At 56.1% G+C, this 22,041-nt stretch overlaps 1 protein-coding gene across 4 annotated transcripts in view; it reads left to right on the forward strand.

Annotated features, from left to right (window-relative positions):
* ANKS1A (ankyrin repeat and sterile alpha motif domain containing 1A) overlaps window positions 1-21,104 on the forward strand; it is a 220,569-nt gene extending 199,465 nt beyond the window's left edge. The window contains exons 13-25 of one of the 4 annotated variants that reach the window (XM_049765237.1): window positions 1,156-1,262; window positions 10,920-11,018; window positions 11,609-11,761; window positions 11,835-11,942; window positions 13,095-13,259; window positions 14,640-14,765; window positions 14,905-14,976; window positions 15,064-15,150; window positions 15,589-15,726; window positions 17,228-17,398; window positions 17,572-17,670; window positions 18,067-18,164; window positions 19,213-21,104. In XM_049765237.1, the coding sequence (XP_049621194.1) occupies window positions 1,156-1,262; window positions 10,920-11,018; window positions 11,609-11,761; window positions 11,835-11,942; window positions 13,095-13,259; window positions 14,640-14,765; window positions 14,905-14,976; window positions 15,064-15,150; window positions 15,589-15,726; window positions 17,228-17,398; window positions 17,572-17,670; window positions 18,067-18,164; window positions 19,213-19,216 (1,427 nt within the window). In that variant the 3' untranslated portion in view covers window positions 19,217-21,104. Of the gene's footprint in view, window positions 1-1,058; window positions 1,263-10,919; window positions 11,019-11,608; window positions 11,762-11,834; window positions 11,943-13,094; window positions 13,260-14,639; window positions 14,766-14,904; window positions 14,977-15,063; window positions 15,151-15,588; window positions 15,727-17,227; window positions 17,399-17,571; window positions 17,671-18,066; window positions 18,787-19,212 lie in introns of those variants that run through there. The other 3 variants (XM_049765236.1, XR_007491245.1, XM_049765238.1) reach the window with 3 other exon arrangements.
* Window positions 21,105-22,041: the final 937 nt, after the last annotated feature.

Consider the following 22,041-nt stretch of genomic DNA (forward strand, 5'->3'; position numbering starts at 1 on the left):
GGAAGACAGTGACTGTCCTTATCACTCAGCCACCGCCAAAGCCGCACTGGACGTGAATAGACTTAAGCCGCCACAGCCCCGCTCGCTGATAGAGGACCGCTTCCTTTCTCTCTTTCTCTCTCTCTCTTTTTTTTTTTATCTGGTTGGGTTTTGTCTTCTTTAGCCAAGAACTGGATCTGCCTGCCTCCCTTTCACCTGAGCAGGCAGGGGCACCCCCAGGAACACCACTGTCCGAAGAGGAAAATGAGTGCCCAGTCCCGGAAGACCAGCCTGGCCCAGGAAGGCAGCCCCTCAGCCAGCGCCCTGGTCTGGGAGGTGCCCTGCTCCCCAGCGGCCCAAGCGTAGCCACGGCCAAGGCTCCCGGCCCCCCGGAATGCCATGTGGTCATCCCAGCCGAGCCACCCCTGAGCCAGCCCCCGAGCCCTGGCCCTGCCCGGCCCCTCACCACCTTGAGCCTCCGAGCACGCAGGGCCAGTGGCCATGGTTTGCTTATTCCGGGACTGCTGGGGGAAAACAAGTAAAAGTCTCCTTTCTCCCCTCTGCTGCTTGGGGTGCATGTGCGGGTCCCCGTGAACAGCCGCCACCGCTTTCCTCCCGGCGCCCTCGCTGTGTGCCTTTGCCCCTCAGCTGCATGAAGATGCGTGCGCTCTCCTGACCGGTGCGTGCTGCAAGGTCGCAGGGCATACCCCTCGCCCACAGCCCTGCAGGGGGCTTCGGACATTGCGTGGACGAGAGGCGCTCCCGCCGCCTTTCCTAGTGCCCGTGGGGAACAGACTTTCTGAGATAACCCCAGTGTGAACCACTGACTCGGAGTTTAACCCGGACACCGCTGGGGGTTGGCGGCCCCTCCCGCCGCGGGCCAAACTGTGCATGTGCCACCTCTGCCCAGAGCAGCTCAGACCTCTGAGGGGGTGAGCAGGTGGCAGCGCCCCGAGCTGGGTGAGCGTGTGTGCGTGCGGGCCGCCCTGCCCTTGGCCTGTCCGCGGAAGAGGAGCCGCGCGCGCGGGCCTCTGCGCTCGGTCTCTTGTACCTAGTTTGGCTGCTTTATGGTAATGACGATGATGTGGCAGTGCCATCTGTCTTCCTCTGAGTGCCGCTGCTACCGCCTTAATGGTTTTTCCCTTTTCAAGCGTCTGCCGATTCCTCTCTCGTCAGGTTCGCGGACGCTGGAGCAGAGCGTCGGGGAGTGGCTGGAGGCGGTGGGGCTGCAGCAGTATGAGAGCAAGTTGCTTCTGAATGGCTTTGACGATGTCCGCTTCCTGGTAAGTGTTCCCCGGCCGGTCTCCCTCGGCCCCTGCTGGACTTGGAAACTGTACGTAGTCCACTCTCCCGGGGAAGAGCTGAAGTGACTTTACTTCCAGGCTGTCGGCCCAGTGTCTGCCACGATCCTAATTCTGTCTCCTCTGGCTCCCAACCATAGGCTTGTTTCCTTAGACCTCAGAGCAGGAGCCTTGTAGTGGCAGGTTGGAGTTGTGGTTGCAGAGTTGTGGCAGGCAGGCCAGCTCTCCCCCATGGGATGCCCTGGGCCAGCCCTGTAGGGCCCCAGGAGTTCAATTCTCACCTCCTGGAGGCTGTTACTGGAGTCAGGCGTCCGGTCTCTGGCCTCTTCCCGCCTGGCTGGGGGGAAACTCAGGCTGTGCACAGGTCTAGGGTGCTCAGTTCTGTGCTCAAGCACTGCTCTCACAACCTGGGGAAGGGCTGAGCTGATGAGGTCTAGGTTATCTTCTTGAGGGGTCACTGACCCCATCTTCTTACATTACCTGAGGTCAAGAAAGAAGAGAATCCCCCTACAGGTGTCTTTCCTCAATCCCCCCACAGAGGAAGGGCCTGACTAGCACCCAGAACTTTCATCCAGAAACTTGCTCACAGCAAGCGGTCACGACCAGCCCTTCTCCAGGGCAGGGCAAGACAGAGCACCATAGGTCTGAGCTTACATCAAACCATGTGGGCATTCCCCTGGGCAGGCAGCTTCCACTGACACTTCCCATTAATGCTCCTGGGGTGCAGGGCACGTTCTCAGTGTTGGCACACATTAGCTCACTGAGCCTTCCCGCAGCCCTGAGATGGGTACTAATGCCGCCATCTGCACTGGCCAAAAACACCGTGGTGTGTGGCCTGCTCAGGGCCGTACTGCCGGTCACTAGCACAATCGGCATGTGGGTCTGAGGCACTCACTCTGAGCTGCCTCTTCCTGTGGCTGTGGGAATGTCACCACTTACATGTGTTGCCCCGGCCTCTGCCTTCCTGGCCGTGCCTTTCTGTTTTCCAGCGTCCTGGGCACGAAGTTGTGAGCCAGGGCTGTTTCCTCCGAGACAGCGCTGCAGCCTCCCCTTGGCGAGCATAACTCATGTCCATGGTCAGAGCCCGGGCAGACGGGGTACCACAGTCTCCTCCCACATTGTCCCTTTCTTTGGACTAGTCATTTCTTAGCTTTTAAAAAGCAAACCAAAATCCTGCATTTTAAAATAGCCGTTTATTTTTCTTTTTAAAAGTTTAACTGTGTATTTATGGTTTCATCTGGCCTGACCCCTGGCTCACATGTTCCTCGGGGAGGAGGTGCGGTGATTCCCTCCTCTTTCTTCTTTCTTTCTTTCTTTCTTTCTTTCTTTCTTTCTTTCTTTCTTTCTTTTCTTTCTTCTTTCTTTCTTTCTCTTTCTTTCTTTTTTCTTTCTTTCTTCTTTCTTCTTTCTTTCTTTCTTTCTTTCTTTCTTTCTTTTTCTTTCTTTCTTTTTTTTTCTCTTTTCTTTCTTCTTTCTTTCTTTCTTTTCTTTTCTTTCTTCTTTCTTTTCTTTTTCTTTCTTTCTTTTTTTCTTTTTTTTTTTTTCTTTTCTTTCTTTTTTTCTCTTTTCTTTCTTTCTCTTCTTTTTCTTTTTTCTTTCTTTCTTTTTCTCTTTCTTTCTTTTCTTTCTTTCTTTCTTTCTTTCTTTCTCTTTCTTCTTCTTTCTTTCTTTTCTTTCTTTCTTTTTTCTCTTCTTTCTTTCTTCTTTCTTTCTTTCTTTCTTTTTCTTTCTTTTTCTTCTTTCTTTTCTTTTTTCTTTCTTTTCTTTCTTTCTTTCTTTCTTTTCTTTCTTTCTTCCTTCCATTCTTTCTTTCTTTTCTTTCTTTTCTTTCTTTTTTCTTCTTTTCTTTCTTTTCTTTCTTTCTTTCTTCTTCCTTCCTTCCTTCCTTCCTCCTTCCCTTTCTTCTTCTCCTTCTCTTCCTTTTTTCTTTTCTTCCCTTCCTCCTTTCCTTTCCTTTCCCCTCTTTCCTTTCCTTTTTCTTTCCCCTTTCCTCTTTCCTTTCCCCTTTCCCCTTTCCCTTTCCCTTCCCTTCCCTTTTCCCTTTCCCTTCCCTTCCCTTTCCCCTTTCCCCTTTCCCTTTTCTTCCCTCCCCTTCCCTTCCCTTCCCTCCCCTTCCCTTCCCTCCCCTTTCCCCTTTCCCTTCCTTCCCTCCCCTCCCCTCCCCCTCCCTTTCCCTTCCCTTCCCTTCCCTCCCCTTCCCCTTTCCCCTTTCCCCTCCCCTCCCCTTCCCTCCCCTCCCTTCCCTTCCCTTCCCTTCCCTTCCCTTCCCTTCCCTTCCCTTCCCTTCCCTTCCCTTCCCTTCCCTTCCCTTCCCTTCCCACCATACTTTCGTTGTGCTCAGGGGTTATTTTTGGCTCTGCACTCAGAAATTACTCCTGGCAGGCTCAGGGAACTTTATGGGATGCCAGGGATCAAACTGGGGTCAACTTCATGCAAGGCAAACACCCTACCCACTCTGCTCTCTCTCGAGCCTCTAGGAGCTCCCCTGTCTTAGCACACATCTTCTTCAGACTGTGAGATGGAGCCACGGATATCAGTGTCCCTTCCTAGGCTTGAGCATTTTAGAGGCCAAGCTCTTGACTCAGCACCCCACCTTCTGCTAAGGCTCCTCAACTCCTTAGGGCCTCTTCTCTGCCCCGTCAGTTCTCCTGGACCAGAGACAAGCTGGACTGGGCATCTGAAAATGTCTGGGCTTGGACCAGGCGCCCAGGAAAGGACTGGCCCCCCTGGTGGTGGAGTTCGTTCCTGTGGGACACTGATGGGGGTGAGAAGATGCTCATTCCTGCCAGGCCCTTCCTATTGCCCTGGAACAAAGTGGGTCCTTTGCCACTTTTCTGGAGGGCAGCTGCCAGGTGAAGACCCTCCCTCAACTTGTTACCTCAGCTACCTGAGGGGCCAGAGTGGCCAGGCCCAGTGTCCTGGGTATTCGCATGCACATTACCAGATGGGCTGTAAGACTAATTACTTGTTAACAGCCCAGAAAAGAGAGGAAAACACACTGGGGTGGGGGCGTTTTTGTTTGGAACCATTCCCTCCTGGCATCTGGTCTAACTTGTCTCCCATGAGCAATGTTGTGTCGCTCTTTGGATTCGTTTTCAGTAGGTTGCAAGTGTGTCCTTTTCTCTGCCAGGCCCTGGAGACTCTTTCACCAGGTACTTTAGCATCTTCCAGAAGGTCCCACTCTCCCTGTAGTAATCTGGTAGCTGAGGGTGTTGCTGATGAGGTGCTGCTGTGGAATTTCCCAGTTGCGGGGCTAGAGTTTGTCCAAGGAGGATGAAGGGTGTTGGTGGGGCCTGGAGTTCCCTCTCGGAACATGGGCGTGGGCATGTCTCTGGCACCATGGGGTCTGGTTGCCCTCTGAGTGTCCAGCTCCCTCGTGTGCTCTGCTGGGAGGTTTTTCACAGTCGGGTTCACTCACAGCTAGCTATTCATGCTGGGACTGACAGGGAATCTTGTTTGTGGTGCCCAAATCTACTTCCTCCCATTCCCAGGCTTCCCCTTTAATGGCCACGCAGCCCAGTCAGGCCTTTAAGAAGCTGGATGCTCTGTGAGTGCTGCCCGAAGCTTGTCCTTGGCTGTCCTCCTGTTGTGGTGGCTGAACTAGACACGCAAACACCGCAGCCCCAACTTCATGCACGCTCTCGTGCCTTTAGACAAAGGGCCCTTTGTGTTAGGGGGGCCCTAACAAGTGCTGCCCAGGCTGACGGGAGCTCCTCAGAGTCTGGGCCGGGAGTTGATTGCCCGGCTGCTGGCCAGCCCTCTGGCTCCTGCAGCGTAGCCAGTTCCATTTCACCACAGATCTTGTCCACAGGAAACAGGCTTTCTCAGGAGAAGGGAGGAAAGACATTTAATTAGTGCGGAAGGAAGGTAATTGGCAGTTGGCAAGTGTGTGGCTCGAAGTAGGCTGGTGCAGGCCTATGTGTCTGAGGAGTCTCCTGACCTTGCTGGTGCCATCTGTGTTGGTGTAGAAGGTGCCTACTGATGAGGGGCATTCATTCAAACATATGGGGCTCAGGAGAAAACAGGCGAGAGCACCGCACACCTGCAGGTGCTCTGTTTGACCCCCAGCATCCTTTGGGCACTTCGAAGGTGCATCACCCCCAAGCTAGAGCAGCACATTGGACCCTCTGACTCACATCAGCTGAGTGCCAGGCACATGGTCCTGGGGCCCTCTGAGCACAGCTTGGGAAGCAAGCAAAAGTCAGTTTCTTTTCTTTTTGGGAGGTTGGGTCACACCTGGTGCCACTTACGGGTTTCTCTTGGCTTTGCACTCAGAAATTGATCCTGGTAGACTGGGGGGACCATATGGGATGCCGGGAATTGAACCAGGGTTCATCTGAGATTGGTCACATGCAAGGCATATGCCCTACTGCTGTGCTATCGCTCTGGCCCCAAAAAAGCAGTTTCAAGGACTAGTGGAAAGAAACTTTCACCAGTGTCGAGTAAAAAACAAGACACAAAAATCCACATGCTACACATGATCTTCACTCTCAATACTGCATCTCCGCACAAGAGTGCGGGGACGTCCCCAAATCTTGCAGTGGTTGTCCCGGGAGGATGCCAGGGCCCTTGTTTCCTCCTTTGGGGTGGCACCGATGTTCTGATTCTCTGCCTTCTTGCCGTGAATGAGCCCGAAACCAGAGAGCGGAAAGCATAGGTGTCTTTAAGGAACTTGATGGCCGGGCTGGGAAAGCACAGCCCATAAAGCAATAAAAACAATAGCCAGGCCAAGTGTTAAGGACTGTGTAGGGCTCCTGAGTGCAGCAGGCGGAACCAGAGCGCTGGAGAGGAGATCCTGCCACTCACTTGCATCAGGCTGCTCCTGGGTGGCCCCCTGAGCTGTGGGCCGCGCATGTCCACAGCAGAGAGAGGGACCCTCCCCCTCCCCCCCCCCAGGAATCCCTTAGACTTTGAAGGAGAGGTGATGAGAGCGGCAGTTCCATGAGAAGGTCGAATTGAGTGCAGTGCAATCTGTGGGGATTTCCCGTCAATGTGAGGTGGTTGGACTCGCTGGTCAGTGGGGCTATTCAGGCTGTTCTAGAAGGCGCTTCTGAGCCTCTGCTCTGTTCCACTCCCCTCTTGTTCTCTTGAGATAGGACCAGGCCCCACTGTGGACCCCTTTTCTTTTACTTCTGCCTCTTTCTCTAGTTACTGGAGTTTTGGGAATGATGGAGCTGGAATTATCAGGGGTCCTGTCTTGGCCTCACTGTTGCTGCTTTGGAAATCTGGAGGTTCTTTTCTGTGTTCGCTGTCCAATTAACATCCCTCCAGTCAGACGTGGGTTGACACATGGGCCCTAGCTGCTAGCTGCTAGCCAAGGTCTGCCCTGGAGGGCAGGTCTTCCCAAGTTCACATCTACCCCCAGTGATCAAAAAAGTGAGACCCAGAGGGTTCGGGGCTCCCATCACATTACCGGTCCACTGGGCAGTGCAGGGTTGCCGCTCCCTGAAGTCCACCTGAAGTCTTTTCTGCTCGCTCCCCAAGTAGGGAGTGGGAAGTTGCAGCTGGGAGCTGGGCTCCTGAGCCCAATGCTCTCCTCCTGCTCTGTTCCCAGGAAGGTCTGAGTGAGCCTCACCTCAGCCCCAGGTCAGAGTCTTACACATGCACCCACCGTATGAGGTGATGGCCTCATCTCAGGTTCCAGGCCCAGGCAGGCTGAACTTTCCCATTCTCTGCAGAGGGGAGAAGCTAGTATGGTTCCAGATGTCAGCACTGACTTAGGGCCCCGTGAAGCCTCTGGATCTGCCAGGCCATGCCCAGGGCTGTGATGCGGGGGCTTGGTGACATTCCAGGGCAGTGTGCAGCCTAAGTAGGCCTCAGTTCAAGAAAACAGGTGAAAGGGGCCAGAGCGGTGGTGCTAGAGGTAAGGCATCTGCCTTGCATGCACTAGCCTAGGACGAACCACGGTCCGATCCCCCGGCATCCCATCCGGTCCCCCCAAGCCAGGAGCAATTTCTGAGCGCATAGCCAGGAGTAACCCCTTAGAGTAACCCCTGAGCGTCAAACAGGTGTGGCCCCAAACACACACACACACACACACACACACACACACACACACACACACACACACAGCAGGAAGCAGGAGCCCCTTGAGTCTGGACTGTAGTATGGGAGCTCCTCCAGCACATGCCCTTCTGTGAGGGTCTCCCACCACCCTGGGAGGGAAAAGAGCCGAGAGCCACAGTCCCCACTGTACCGCTCCCAGGACTCTAGTGATGGTGGAGCTGCCAGTGGGCGCTCTCAATAGCAGGCAGTTCAGACGTGAGAAACCAGGCCACATCCACATAGAGGCAGCTCCACCATCACTGCCCGCTTCCACTGGCAGCTCTGGGGACTGAGGCCTTCCTCGTCTTCCCCAGAGTCTGGCTGGGGGTTGCTTGAAGTCACTCACAAATCCACCTTAAAGTTTAGGGAGAAGGATAGAGTTACTGTTCTGTCTGGTTTTCTAAGCCTTGGGGCTACATCCATCAGTGCTGGGGACTACTCCCAAAATAGATCACTCCCAGAGGTGCTTGGACTCGAGCGTGAGCCTCCTACATGCTAAGTGTGTCCATAGTGCTTTAGGCTCACTGTCTTATCTTGCCCTAAGCCTGCTTTTGTGGGTTTTTTGTTGTCGTTGTTATTGTTTTTTCCTTGAATAGGAGCCACACCAGGCAATGCTCAGGGGTATGCAGTGACTCCTGTCAGAACTGGTGCTCTGGTGCTACTCCTTGGTCCCCAGAACCATACTTGGTACTACTGTGTTGTGGCTTGGGGAATGAACTCAGCTGCCACTGGTGCTAGATCTTCCCTCGCTGACTTCTTAGCTTTTATTTATTTTGGTCTTTTGGGCCACACCACTGTGCCAGAACTCACACCTGACAGTATACTTGAGGAAATCACTCTTTGGGGGACTCAGGACACCATTTGTGGAATTGGGGATGGAACCAGGTCAGCCACATGCAGGGCAAGAGCCCTACCTGCAGCTCTCTGGCTGATAACACACCTCACTCACTTCATATACTAAGCTGCACCATGTCAGCACTTACCCATGACTGCCAATCTGAGCACACCCCATGAGAGGAGCCACTCTGCCGTCCACTCTCAGCCAGTGTGTATCCAGGCTGCCCTGGACCTTCCCTGCTGCTCCAGGTTGGGTTTTGGGGGTTGTGCCCGTCTGCTGGGGGTGCCCAGGAGACTGACTGCCAGGCAACCCTGCCAGCCTAGTAGTCAGTTTTCTTGTCCCAACAGGGGGCAGTAGTGACACCTGCCAGGCTGTGTGAGAACTGAGTGGCAGCAGAAGTAGTTCGTGGCAGCAGCCACTTCTGCCTCCTTGCTGGCAGGCAGGACTCAGCTCTGCCATCACCCAGAAGAGAGAAACACCCGTCAGGCTTCTGAGCACATGTCCCCTGCCAGTAGGTCATAGGGATCAGCCGCTCTCAGGATACCCATCCCAGAAATGATGGGCCTACACAGGGATGCCCACACAGCTTTGTTTTCAAAGGCAGCAAAGGGAAGGCATCTCTCAGCTAGGTCTGGTCCTCTAGACTAGGATATATCCAGTGTGGGGGGGACACAACATTGGGAGAAAAGCTGGTGGTCCAGTTTGGGAAGATAGTTCAGTGGTCAGGAGTGTAGGCCTTGCAGGTACAAGGCCCCAAGTTTGATCCCTGGTACCACATGATTTTATTATTGCTGGGCCCAAGTAACACAAGTAGTATCATTGAATCATCTGACTCATTTGGCCCAGTACAGCCAGGAATGACCCCCAGGCCTCTGGAGCACTGTTCGGGGGGATCCCCTATTATCCCACACACATCCTCACAAAAGAGTCAGGTCTCCATACGATCCCCTTTATATGTACATAAATCTCACTCAACATATATGGTACTTTCAAACATGTTTTTCTCTTTTAATACCCTCCCTCCTCCACTCAAAAAATTCTCGTAGAAATTAAGCAGAAGGATGCTCAGAGAGCCAAGGCAAGCAAGCCCTAACCAGAGGCACAGTGATAGCCAGGACTGGGACCTGCAGGAATCTGGCTGTGGGCTTTCTGCAGTAGAGCCTGCACCAGGCCAGGCCCCAGGAGATCTGTTGGTGCCTTACAAAAGGTCCTTTCCGGGCCAGAGTGATAGCACAGCAGTAGGGTGTATGCCTTGCATGCAGACCATCTGGGATGGACTCAGGTTCGATCTCTGGCATCCCTTATGGTCCCCCTAGCCAGGAGCAATTTCTGAGCAAAGAGCCAGGAATAACTCCTGAGTGCCTTAAGGTATGGCCAAAGGGGGAAAAAAAGCTCCTTTCCAAGGCATCAGGGAACTAGAGGCCTCGCTCCTGTGTGGGACTCATCAGAAGGAATGGCTGGGAACAGGAACCAAAACCAAACGGCTGTGTGTGCTCACCTGGATGTGCATGGCGGTGCCTTGGGGCCTTTGGCCAAGGATAGGGCAGAACACCAATATCCATGTTTTGTCATCTAAAACTACTTGACTCCTGGCACTGTTGTAAGGGTCATCAGAAGTGGGGAACAGAAGCAGGTAGGGTGTTTGCCTTGCATGCAGAGGACCCGGGATGGACACGGATTCAATCCTGGGCATCCCATATGGTCCCCCAAGCCTGCCGGGAGCAATTTTTTTTTTTTTTTGTAGTTTTTTGGGTCACACCCGGCAGTGCTCAGGGGTTACTCCTGGCTTCATGCTCAGAAATTGCCCCTGGCAGGCACGGGGGACCATATGGGATGCTGGGATTCGAACTGATGACCTCGTGCATGAAAGGCAAACGCCTTACCTCCATGCTATCTCTCCAGCCCCGAGGAGCAATTTTTGAGTGCAGAACCAGGAGTAACCCCATGCGCAGCGCAGCCGGGATTATCAGACCTGTGTCACATATGAGAGACCCGATTTCTGTGTGTCTTAGTTCATTCATTTGTAAATAAGGATTGGTTTAGTGGTTCTTAATTTGGGGTGGGGAGGTGTCTGTATTGTAAAACAAGGCCTAAAGCATTGTGAAAGGGGACATAGTTCCTGGCCTTTATCGTCTGGAGCTACTTGCAGCCACCCCAGCCCTTCTGGGGTTTCTTCCCTTCAGCTGCCCAGGAACTCAGCCACAACTCCACCTCTCCTGGGCAGTGACGCCTTTTTTTTTTTCTTCTTCTTTTCTTTTCTTTTTATATATTTGGGTTTGGGGACCACACCCAGAAGTACTCGGGGATTATTCCTGGCTCTGGGCTCAAGAATTTCTGAAGAATTACTTGGGGGACCATATAGGATGCCAGAGATTGAACCCTGGTCAGCCAAACACAGGCAAATGCCCTTCCCACTGTGCTATCACTCCGGCCCAGGGGTGCCTTTCTGACCACCTCGCTCTGTGTCTCCTCTCCTTGGGTGCCCCCTCCTCCTGCTGCTCCCCAAGAACTGACACAGCAGAACAACATGCCTGTAAGGGTCAGCTCTCTATTCTTCTCCCAGCCTGGCTGTGGCACCTTCTCCCCAATGAAGTGCACCCCTAGCAGTGAGCTAAGTTTTGTGCAGTACCAGAGCCCTTGCTCTGGCCATACAAAGTAGCCCCTGGCCAATTTCTTCTGCCCCAGTCAGTACTCTACACCTCCCCGTCTGGGCACTAGGCCTCTTATCTAGGCCTCACCGTCTCTTTCTCTCCCAGGGATCCAACGTGATGGAAGAGCAGGACCTGCGGGACATCGGCATCAGCGACCCGCAGCACCGGCGGAAACTGCTCCAGGCAGCAAGGTCCCTGCCCAAGGTGACCACAGACAAAACACCCCCGGCCTGCAGTCATGTCCTCACAGGCAGATGGGCACAGGGGCTGGGCTCTAGACATGCAGATAGGTGCCCCCTGTGCCCCAGTTTATCTCTGAGACTGTGTGGCACTTGAGTCCTGTCCCAGTCTGGTGCTCCTGCAGGGAGGTGCCAGCTGCTTCATGGGCAAACACTGTCAGGTCCCGCTAGGTCCTATCCACCAGCATCCCAGGGCAAGGCCTTTTGCAGATTGTTGAGTGGGTCTCCACTGCTGGGGCAGAGTATAATAAGAAGCACTGTGTGAGGGGCTGGAGCAATAACACAGCAGGTAGGGCATTTGCCTTGCACACAGCCAACCCGGGTTCGCTCCTTGGCATCCCATATCGTTTCCTAAGCCTACCAGGAATGATTCCTGAGTGCAGAGTAATCCTTGAGCACCACCGGTTGTGGCCCCAAAACCAAAAAAATAAAAAGGACTTTGTAAATGGAGGATGAGGTGCTGGCTGCCAGAACCCCTGCTGGGCTCCGGGGCTGCCTGCTCCCCACCATCCCAGGAGCCTGGCTGAGAGGTCCTTCCCACCCCACGCCCTACAGGTGAAGGCTCTGGGCTACGACGGGGGCAGCCCCCCTTCCGTGCCCTCCTGGCTGGAATCCCTGGGCCTGCAGGACTATGTCCACTCCTTCCTGTCCAGTGGCTACAGTTCCATCGACACTGTGAAGAACCTCTGGGAACTGGAGCTCGTCAACGTGAGTCCTTCCTCCTTGGGGTTGGCAGGGGCGGTGGAGAGCGGGCCCGCTCAACCTCTCCTCTCCCTGCCAGGTCCTGAAGGTTCACCTACTTGGCCACCGCAAGCGCATCATTGCCTCCCTCGCCGAGAGGCCCTATGAGGAGCCGCCCCAGAAGCCGCCACGGTTTTCCCAGCTGCGGGTGAGTGGGGGCCGCCCAGGCTGGGCTGGGGCTCCTTGTGGGCACTTGGCTCTGGGTGAGAAATTGGGCCTTCTCAGAGACAGTGCACCCTCATCCGGGATGCACCCTCACCTCACCCTCACCTCTCATCCAGGGGCCCAGCTTGACTAGGGTTGTGGGGAGTTGTTAGGAATGAATGGTTATTGATTGCTTATTGATCCACTCCCTGTTCCCTCTGCAGCCAGAGGAAGAAGCTGGAGATGACCGCCAAGGAGCGGTCAAGGTCAGACCCAAGTAGGAAGGGAGTTCGGGAAAGTGGGGGAGTGCAGGTTCACTAGATGCTGGCTTGGGATAAGGGGCAGGTGCAAGATGGTCCCATCTGGCTCTGGAGTACCCCAAAGGCCCTAGACTCCCCGAGTCCTCTCAGCCTCGCTCCTGGGTAGAGCAGGAATGCCTCCTTCAGTTTGATCTCAAGTTTGAGTACCTCATCTGGACCTGAACCAAAATCACACGCAAAAGAAACCCCCTCAGAGATGACATGCTGCTCAAACCAGGCAGTCTTGGTTGCAGAAGGGGTGTCTGCCTCTCTGCAAGCCCACAGTTCTGGGGGGGGGGTCATACCTCTTTAAATCCACAGGCCTCTAGAAGTCGACAGTTCTGGAGGGGGTCTGTCTGTTTCTTGGTGAACCTTCAGTTCTGGAGGGGGTGTGTCTCTGTGCCCCTAGGAGCCCACAGCTCTGCATGTCTCCTGCATTTGCTGAGGGCAGGGTGAGCTGGCTCCGGTAGAGGCCACACTTTCTCCCCCCATCCCACAGTTAAGGCTGGGGTACAGCCTGACCAGCCCAGCTCAGTAGAAACCTTCAGTCTTGGCAGAGCTTAGACAGCTGCAAGCCTGGGACAGATCTTCACCTTGGGTAACAAGGAAAGTACTTCCCATACCTTTAGACACCCCATTTCTCATGTGATCACAGGTCCAGGACTACTAGTGAACTGAGGGAACAGCTGCTAGCCCATAGACCCAGGGAGGGCTCCTCAGGGATTCGGGTGTACACAGTCTATCTTTCCATAGGCTCTGGCTCAGTGCCTGGGTCTCAGATTCCCTCCCAGGCCAGGTCCCCACTTCCTGGGGTCAGCCTGACAGGCTCTGGGGGTCCCCGGTCCTCTCCCCTGCAGTGCCAAGACCTGCTCTCGCAGACGTCCTCGCCCCTGAGCCAGAACGACTCCTGCACCGCGTGGTCGGCTGACCTGCTGCTGCCCCATGGGGATGCAGGCCGGAGGAGGCATGACAGTCTCCACGAGACAGCAGCACCCTCCCGCCTGGAGCATCTGCGAGTCCAGGTGGGCCACTGGGGGACCCACACCATCTAGCTGCTCCCCATTGACCATGCACTGTCCACATGCTGTCTCCCCACACACACCTACTGCCTCTCACACTGGCCCTGTACTGTCCCCAAGCTCAGCAGGGCTAACCTCGGGGGACAGAAGGATGCCTTACCCACATCCCTCTAGCTGGAATTCCTGGACTCACTCAGCATCTCCCGCCTCCCAGGCCTACCCCCTCTCTCCAAAATCTGCACTCACCTTTGCGGGTCTTTCTCTCTTGTCCAGACTGTGCACTCATCAGCTCCACATTCCCGGGTGCCCAGCTGGCATCCAGCTCCTTCTGCAGCCAGGGGTGGCTCTACCTGGAGCTGTCCAACCTTTGTCCCCTTATTCATCCACCCAGGTGTGTTGAGATAGTTGCTGACTCCCAGATTTCAAGACTTGCCGCTCCCTTTGGCTGGCCTGGCTAGGCTCAGCTCTCATCATTCTGGCCAGTCACTGCCAGTCAGCAGTCAGCAGCACTCCCTCCCCAGGGTCAGCCTTAGCTTCCCTCCTTTTTCCTCTGCACTCCCCTCCATAGTTCTGACCTCAAGGGATTTTTTTCTTAATTTCTTCAAGCACAGCCTTGAGTATGACAAGATTTTAAAACTGTGGTGTCCAGGGCTGGAGAACGAGTACAGTGGTCACAGCTCCTTCCTAGCATGAGCTGGTCCAGATTCCATTCAGCACTACATGGTTCCCCGGCCTCACAGAGCACAGCCCCGGCACTGCTAGGTCGGCCCAGGTTCCCTGGCACCTCATCGTTGGGCCCTGGCATTAGACTGCCAGCTTGAATGGCTGAGAATCTCTGAGGGGGGTTGGCACCAGTCTCCTGAGCTCCTTTGGGAGCCCACATCACTTTTAGCAGCTCTGCCAGAGATTTTGCTCACTGCTGGGAATAGAAATTGTGAATCTTTCCAGAGTCTAGGCCCGCCCTCTCCCGTTACTCCTCCTGGTGCCCAAGTCCAGACCCAGATTTCAAAAGGGGATTGACTGCCTGGCCCTCCCCACTGCTGGGAGAGTAGAGTCCCCCGGAAGGTGCCTGTGGTCATGGACATCCCATCAGCCTAGGGCTCATGGCTGGTAGACTCTCCCCCTTCCTCCAGTTCCTGCCCACACTTATTTTCCCGTTTCTGCCCTTGGTCTTTTACCATGTGAAGGCTCAGCTGCCATGCCCCAGAGACTCTAGACCGAGCCTGGCTCTTGCAGCAGGACCTGCTTGGCACCTGTCCTCCAGGGTCACTAGGCCTGCCCCATGGTCTCCCCATCCAACCTCCTGAATTCCCTGGGGTGCCCAGGCAGAGCCTGTGAGCATGGTGGGGCAGCAGGCCAAGCTGTGACCCTGTGGTTGTGCAGGAGGAGCCCCGCGAGGCACGGTTGACCCTCCGGCCCCCCAGTCTGGCCACCCCCTACGCTCCCGTACAGAGTTGGCAGCACCAGCCCGAGAAGCTCATCTTTGAGTCCTGCGGCTACGAAGCCAATGTGAGTGACTGCTGCTTCCTGCCTACATCTGGGGGGCAAGAAGAGGGCACTGGGGAGGGGAGGTGGGAGCCCCCGATTCTCCAGTGGCCCTGTGCAGCATGGGGCCCTTCCTTAGCCCGGCCCCTGCTCGTTCCTGCAGTATCTGGGCTCCATGTTGATCAAAGATCTGCGGGGAACGGAATCCACGCAGGACGCCTGTGCCAAGATGCGGGTAAGTGGGGTTGGAAGCAAAGCTTGGGCCCTGTAGGGCAGAGAGGCAGAGGGGCAGGTGCTCACAGTGCCACCCTCCTCTCCACAGAAATCCACCGAGCACATGAAGAAGATCCCCACCATCATCCTTTCCATCACTTACAAAGGGGTCAAGTTCATTGATGCCTCCACCAAGGTGAGCTGCTGTGGGGCAGGACGGGGCCCATCTCTGTCCCTTGGCTCTGGCCAGCTGCATGTCACTGCAGTCACCACTTCCCTCCTTCCTCTCATTCAGACATCTGCCCCCACCTCTTTCCCCCACCCCTTGGCCTGCCTGCCTGCCTGTGCGAGCCCCACTTGCCTTCACTACAGGTCCCTTTGCCCCCTTAACACACACATAACACACACGCAGGCACCCACGCACCTACTCCTGGGCAGGCACCTCACTCTTGTCCCTCCTCACCCCTCCGTGGAGCACAATGACTAACACTGAGGCCCCAGACTAGAGTTGTATGCTGTAAACACTGCCCCCAACACCCTGAGCACCGGCTCTGCTCACCCTGAGCTGGGCTGGGCAGAACAGGGTGGTGAGGGAGAGCTTGGGGAATCCAGAAGCCCCCTCTCGACCCCACAGAACGTCATCGCGGAGCACGAGATCCGCAACATCTCGTGTGCGGCCCAGGACCCCGAGGACCTCTGCACCTTTGCCTACATCACCAAGGACCTGCAGACCAGCCACCACTACTGCCACGTGTTCAGCACGGTAGACGTGGTAGGTGGGCCTGTGTCAGGGTGCAGGGGAGGGCCCAGTGAGGAAGATGGGTGCCAGCAGCCACCCTGCCCTGCAATCTACCTTGGGCAACTGAAGCTGGGCATGGATGGCTCATCCAGGGCACTTGTGGAGGTTTTCAACTTCTAAGCGCCTTGGTCAACTGAGGCAGAGCTCTGTCTCCTTTGGGCGCTTGCCCTCCCTCCCACTGGGTAGGCCCCTGGCCTGCTCTCTTCCCCTCCTAGCACTAGGACTCCTCAGATTTCTGTTCTGGGGCTATAGGCTTTAAAGGGCCATGCACAAGGATGCCCCCTCTGCCTCAGACCCAGCTCCAGGCGTCTCTGGAGCCCCAGACTTTGGAGTAGGTTTCTGCCTTTCTTGGAGGGGACAGAAGGCCTCACATCGCTGAGCTCCTAAAGCACCTCAGGGCCACTGTGTTTGCTCCAGGTCTGGCCTCCAGCTCCCCACTGGCTAGCTGTGTGGGCCTAGGACCTGTACCTCCCCTCGCCCTTCCACCACAGCACTCCAAGATGCTCAACCTTGTGCACTGAGTAAATTGGCCCAGTCTACACACCCCCTCCCCAGGCCTTTGCCTGCAGTACCTCCCGGGGTGCACGTTCTACCCTGTAGCATCCCTGTGTGCCTGCAGGTGACCCTCACAGTATTTCACCCCATAGTGACACTACAGTAGGGGACTGGCCATGGGCTCCACACCCAGACCTTTCAGTGAGGCACTGGGCAAAGATGGGGCTGGAGTGGGTGCGGCGGAGACAACAGCAGTCAGGTGGTGTGACTGCTGCCACCACAGGATCATGCGATTCCCTCAGCACCATGGGAGTGACCCCCTGGACCTGATCACATCATATCCTTGGGCCTCGGCCTTGAACTACTGGCCCAGCTGCCTGAGAATTACTGGTGCCTCTCCAAAAATCACATCAGTGAAACTAAAATTTAGGGGCTAGGGAAAGAGTACAGTGGGGAAGGTGCTTTTGTGGTGCATGTAGCTGACCTGGATTCGATCTCTGACACCCCCCCCAATGGTCCCCTGAGCCCTGCCAGGAGTGATTCCTGAGCACAGAGCCAGGAATAAGCCTGAGCACAACTGGGTGTGGGAGTCTCCTCTACCCCTAATATAAATTAAACCAAAACTGACAGAGAGGCACGTAATCACAGCTCTGGGCTTGTTCCCTTTATTCTAGCCAGGGAATGTGGGCCGAGGGAAGGGGCTCCCCGCAGGGCGCTTGACAGGCTCCTTGGGACTCCTGACTCCCTTTCCTGCGGGCTACAGCCTGCGTTCCCCTGCTTCCTTCCCCACCGCATGGCACTTGGCTGCTCCTGAAGCGTGTGTTATCGGGCAGCCTTTGCAAAAATAAGTCTGTAGCCTCTGTCACCCGTCTGGGTGCCCCGTGCATGTGCCCAGAGGACAAGGCCAGAGCAAGTGTGAGGGAAACACAGAGCATAGGGCTTCCCACTCACTTGCCTTCTGTTGTGCTGTGTCCCTCAGAACCTGACCTACGAGATAATCCTGACGCTGGGGCAGGCGTTCGAGGTGGCCTATCAGCTGGCCCTGCAGGCCCAGAAGTCCAGGCCACTTGGAGCCTCCGCGGCGGACACGATAGAGACAAAAGCTTCCAAGCCGGTGCCTAAGCCTCGGGCCACTTCCAGGAAGTCTACAGTGCGTGAACCCGGCGTGTGCGGGCTGGAGCCAGACGGAGGGAAGTGGGGGGGCTCCTCACCCTCAGGACAGGCCTTGTTCCCACACTGCTACCCAGGGGCCAGGGGTCATGCCGGGTGCAGAGAGCCCCCAGTAATGCTGCCCTGTGTCTGTCTGCTTTGCTCTGCGCCCAGGTGCCGCCGCCCCCTGATAGTCGCTGTTGTCACTGTCACATGTGCACAACCCACCGTCCTTCCTACCTACCGCTGCCGTCTGTTAGTCCCGGAGTCAAGGTCCTCTCTGCTGTCTGTGTCTGTCTGTCTGTCCCCCGTGCCATGGGCTCACTGCGCGCCTTTTTCATTTTGTCTGTGCTTCAGCCCGTCTCTCCACTGTCCTTTCTCCAGAGGGGGCACTTCCCAGACCCCCACCTCGTCCTGTTCCCAGCACATCTGGGGCTAAGGCTCGATACCTGCAACCTACCTAGCAGCTCCGAGAAACCCCTAAGAGGAACCAGCCCAGGGGAGGCCAAAGGAGACTGTCTCCCGGGCTTGGGGCGGGGGGACGGGTCACTTCTAACACCCCATTCCCAGGGCATGTGCTGGGGTTGACGTTCCTCATAGGAGAATGATGCCAGGATAGCAGGGTGGGCTGGCGGGAGGAGGCCTGACATGCACCCGTCCTCTTGGCAGTTGGAGCCGCCCGATATGGACCAAGATGCCCAGCACCACGCCAGCGTCTCCTGGGTTGTGGACCCCAAACCGGAGTCTAAGCGGAGCCTGAGCACCAAGTATGAGACCACAATCTTCTAACTCCACCCCTGTCTCTGCTCGTCTCACTGTGCCTTGCCACCCGGTCTCTCTGCTCTTCTCAACTCTCCTGCCAGCTGCTGCCACCACGGCCCCAGCCCCTGGGACCTGCCCTCACAGCTTGTACCTAACACCACCGGACACTGTGAATTCCCCCTTGGGTGAGGACAGCCTGGGGGGTGAGTTGCCTTGGAGGTGGGCACCAGGTGTGCCCAGGAAGCCTCAGCAGGAAGGCACTGTGAATCCTGGGGGGCTCTCTCGGAGCAGAGTCAGGGCGGCTCCCACCATGGCAATGGCAGAGGGAGCCTGTCTCTGCTGCCTCCCTCTCTTCTCCTCTCCTCTTCTCCCTTCGCCTCTCCTCCCCTCGCCTCTCCTCCCTCACCCTCCATTCTTCTCCCTTCCATTTTGTTCTCCTCACCCTTCCTCTCTCCTGGCCTCCACGCTTCCCTCTCCTCTCCTGCATTGAGCCCTGCTGGGTTTGCACCATTGCTAACTTCACACCTTCCTGACACAACCAGCCACTGTGACCACTGGGCCAGGCCCTCAGGTGGCCCGTGGCCCTGCCCCTCCCCTGCGCTAAGGTGCTGCTTCCTGTGGGCCAATCTGGGGGACACGGGAGGCCATATATATGATGCCACTCACCAGTCAGGGTGTCCAGGCCGGCCCTGAGCCGAGACAGCCCCCCTACCCTGGAGGAGCCAACACCCTCCCCAAGGAATGGGATGGGGTCGTGTTCGTTTCCCCTCGTGGCTGCCTCTATCCTCCTCCGGAGAGGGGCACCCATCTCAGCGCTGTTCACCCATTGAGACGGGGCTGGGTGTCGCAGCCCCCCAGTCTCCACAGATGGCAGGAAGGCAGCGGCTCCACTGGGGAGCAGGCAGTTAGGCACAGTCTGGTCCTGCCTGACAGAGCCCATGTGGCCCACGGGTCTGCGGGGACACAGCCTGCTTCCGAGCTCCCTCGCCCCCTGTCCTGCCTCACGGCTGTGGTTAATTCTCTCCTCCCTCCCGTGTGTTTGCTTCTGCCAAGCTGAGCCACCGAGGAGCCAAGTGCTGTGGAAACACAGACGTGGGGGCCCAGCTCCCACCACCTCCGCCGCCGCAGCTGCTGCTGTACCTCCGACGCCGCACGGGTCTGGCCCAGCAGGCCCTGCCCTGGTGGCCGAGCCACGCACCCGGCCTCTGGCTGCCGAGACTGGAACTGCAGACGGTCAAGAAGGGACTTGTCTGGGACACATTTTTAATAGACAAATTTTATAAATGAACTTTGACACTTGGCTCAAACCCCTGGGTTAAACTGCCGATCTTTAGACACGCGTGTAGGGGTCCCGACCAGGAATGGGGTGGATCTCAGGGCTGTGCAGCAGAGCCCATGGGAGGGAGGGTGACCTCGTGTCCCACATCCCCACCCATCCATCAGGCTTGTGAGGCACACAGCTTCCCAACCTACTCACAGCTGGATGAGCCTGTAGGAAGCAAAGGTGGGGCTCCTGATCCGCTTCTGGGGTTCTGAGTTTGGTGGGGTGGCCAAGAACCAAGCGGTGCTCTCAGGAGGCTGAGGGGGCCTGAGGATGGGCCCTACATTGTCTGAGCCAAGCCCGCAGCCCTCCAGGTCCATGGTCTGCCTGAGCCAAGTTAGGACGGAGGAAACGCAGCTTTGGGGCTCACTGGTGGGCATGTCGGCCAAGATCCCGCCGGCCAGTGTGAGCACTGAGGTTTGTGCCAAGGGTCCTCGTTGCTCTGACTTGTATTTTCAGCTACTGGGCACATCTCTGGCCTCATGTGGGCAACTGCCTGATGAGGGGGTCCCCCACCACATCCTCCCTGAGGGGGTGTCCAATACTTTAGCCACCACCACCACCCCACTTGCTTTGCTTTTGCGCTTAGATGGTCAGAGAGAGCCTGGCAGAATAAAAGCAGGCACCTTGGGGGGGACCGAGAAGAGCACTACTCCTGGCTGCTCTAAGGCTCCCAACTAGATGCTTCCCTCTCCTGCTAAGGCTGGCCTGGAAATGCCTCTGCTGTGAGTGCGTGGGTGCCGGAAATGCTTCCCTGGGCACGGCCACCACCCCAGAGTCGGCTGTGCTGGGGTGGGCCATGGCCATCCACGCCTTGGTACCTGCACGCACCTGCTGGGGCCGCTTCTCCTGCTCTTCCCTGCTCCTCCTAGCACTTCTGAGTGGGCAGCAGCAGGAGGACACGACACACTAGGAACCCTCCCTGCCCTGCCCATCCCTCGGCTGCAGTCCCTCCTTGGAAGCTGCTATCTCTCTCTCTCCCTTATTTATTCAGGGGGACTTCGTCTGCTCGGGGTTCAGCTTGGAGAGGGGTTTATTTCTGCCTGTCACGGCAGGAAGGGACGCCATCCTTCTCTACTCCTCCCAGGCAGGGAAGGGATCCTCTGGCTGTGAGAACAGGCCTCTGCCCTGGCGGGTCCGCATGTGACCACACCAGGGCTGAGACTGGCTTCAGAGCCCGTGGCTGGCAGCTTCTCTAAGCAGACAGCTCCCCACAGGGCAGGCCATGTTCACAGTGCTCCCCACACCTCCGGCCTCTGTAGCAGCTCCCTGGGCAGCTCCGTGACCAGCCTGAGGCTGAGCCATGAGAGCGAGTGACCCGGCCACTGCAGTGTCGACAGTGGCCAGGGATCTGGATTGTAATAAAACGTTATTTAATCAACGTCTCTGTATTTTGATACTTGAATGATTCCCCCTTTGTTTTACTGTACATACTGTTAATCTGTTCAATTTTGTCTGAATTGCCCAGACCTTGTGGTACCAAACATAGCCGAGCTGTACAACAACAGGGACTGACCTCACGACATGGGCCAGAGTGGGAATCTCCTGGGCTTCCAGCTTGGTTTGGTTATTTTTTCATAACTGTACAACTTAGACTGAATAAATGAGAAACAACATGAAACCAGCCTTACCTCTCGGAGTCTTTGAATCGGAAAGTTTCTCTAACATAAATGTGGGCAGAGAACGAACACTGCTCTGAGAAAATGCGTGTCCTTTGGAGGGGGGCAGGGGGATCTCCAGCCTGACGACCTGCCTGGGCCTTGCCAAGCTGACCTGCTTTGACTACGCCTGTTTTGGCACAAGGACCCTGCGTGTTCCTCCTCTCCTTAGAAATTGCTTATCTGGGGCCCGGAGAGATAGCACAGCGGCATTTGCCTTGCAAGCAGCCGATCCAGGACCAAAGGTGGTTGGTTCGAATCCCGGTGTCCCATATGGTCCCCCGTGCCTACCAGGAGCTATTTCTGAGCAGACAGCCAGGAGTCACCCCTGAGCACCGCTGGGTGTGGCCCAAAAACCCAAAAAAAAAAAGAAAGAAATTGCTTATCTGGGGGCAGCGAGGTGGCGCTAGAGGTAAGGTGTCTGCCTTGCAAGCGCTAGCCAAGGAAGGACCGTGGTTCGATCCCCGGTGTCCCATATGCCCCCCCCCCAAGCCAGGGATGATTTCTGAGCGCTTAGCCAGGAGTAACCCCTGAGCATCAAATGGGTGTGGCCAAACCCCCCCCCCCCAAAAAAAAGAAAGAAATTGCTTATCTGGGGCTGGAGCAATAACATCACAGGTAGGACATTTGCCTTGCTTGTGGTCAACCCAGGTTTCATTGCCAGCATCCCATATGATCCCCTGAACCTGCCAGGAGTGATTTCTAAGCACAGAGCCAGGAATAACCCCTGAGCACCGCCAGGTATGGCCCAAAAGACCAACAAAAAAAAAAAAATGTGCAAATTGGGGATTGGAGACATAGCAGATGCTTGCTGAACCCAGGTACCCCAATACCCCATATGGCCCCAAGATCATCAGAAGTGAACCCTGAGCACCATCAGGTGGGGTCCTAAACCACCTCTCA

The sequence above is a fragment of the Suncus etruscus genome, chromosome 18 (genome assembly GCF_024139225.1).
Source record: "Suncus etruscus isolate mSunEtr1 chromosome 18, mSunEtr1.pri.cur, whole genome shotgun sequence".
NCBI classification, from domain to species: Eukaryota; Metazoa; Chordata; class Mammalia; order Eulipotyphla; family Soricidae; genus Suncus; species Suncus etruscus.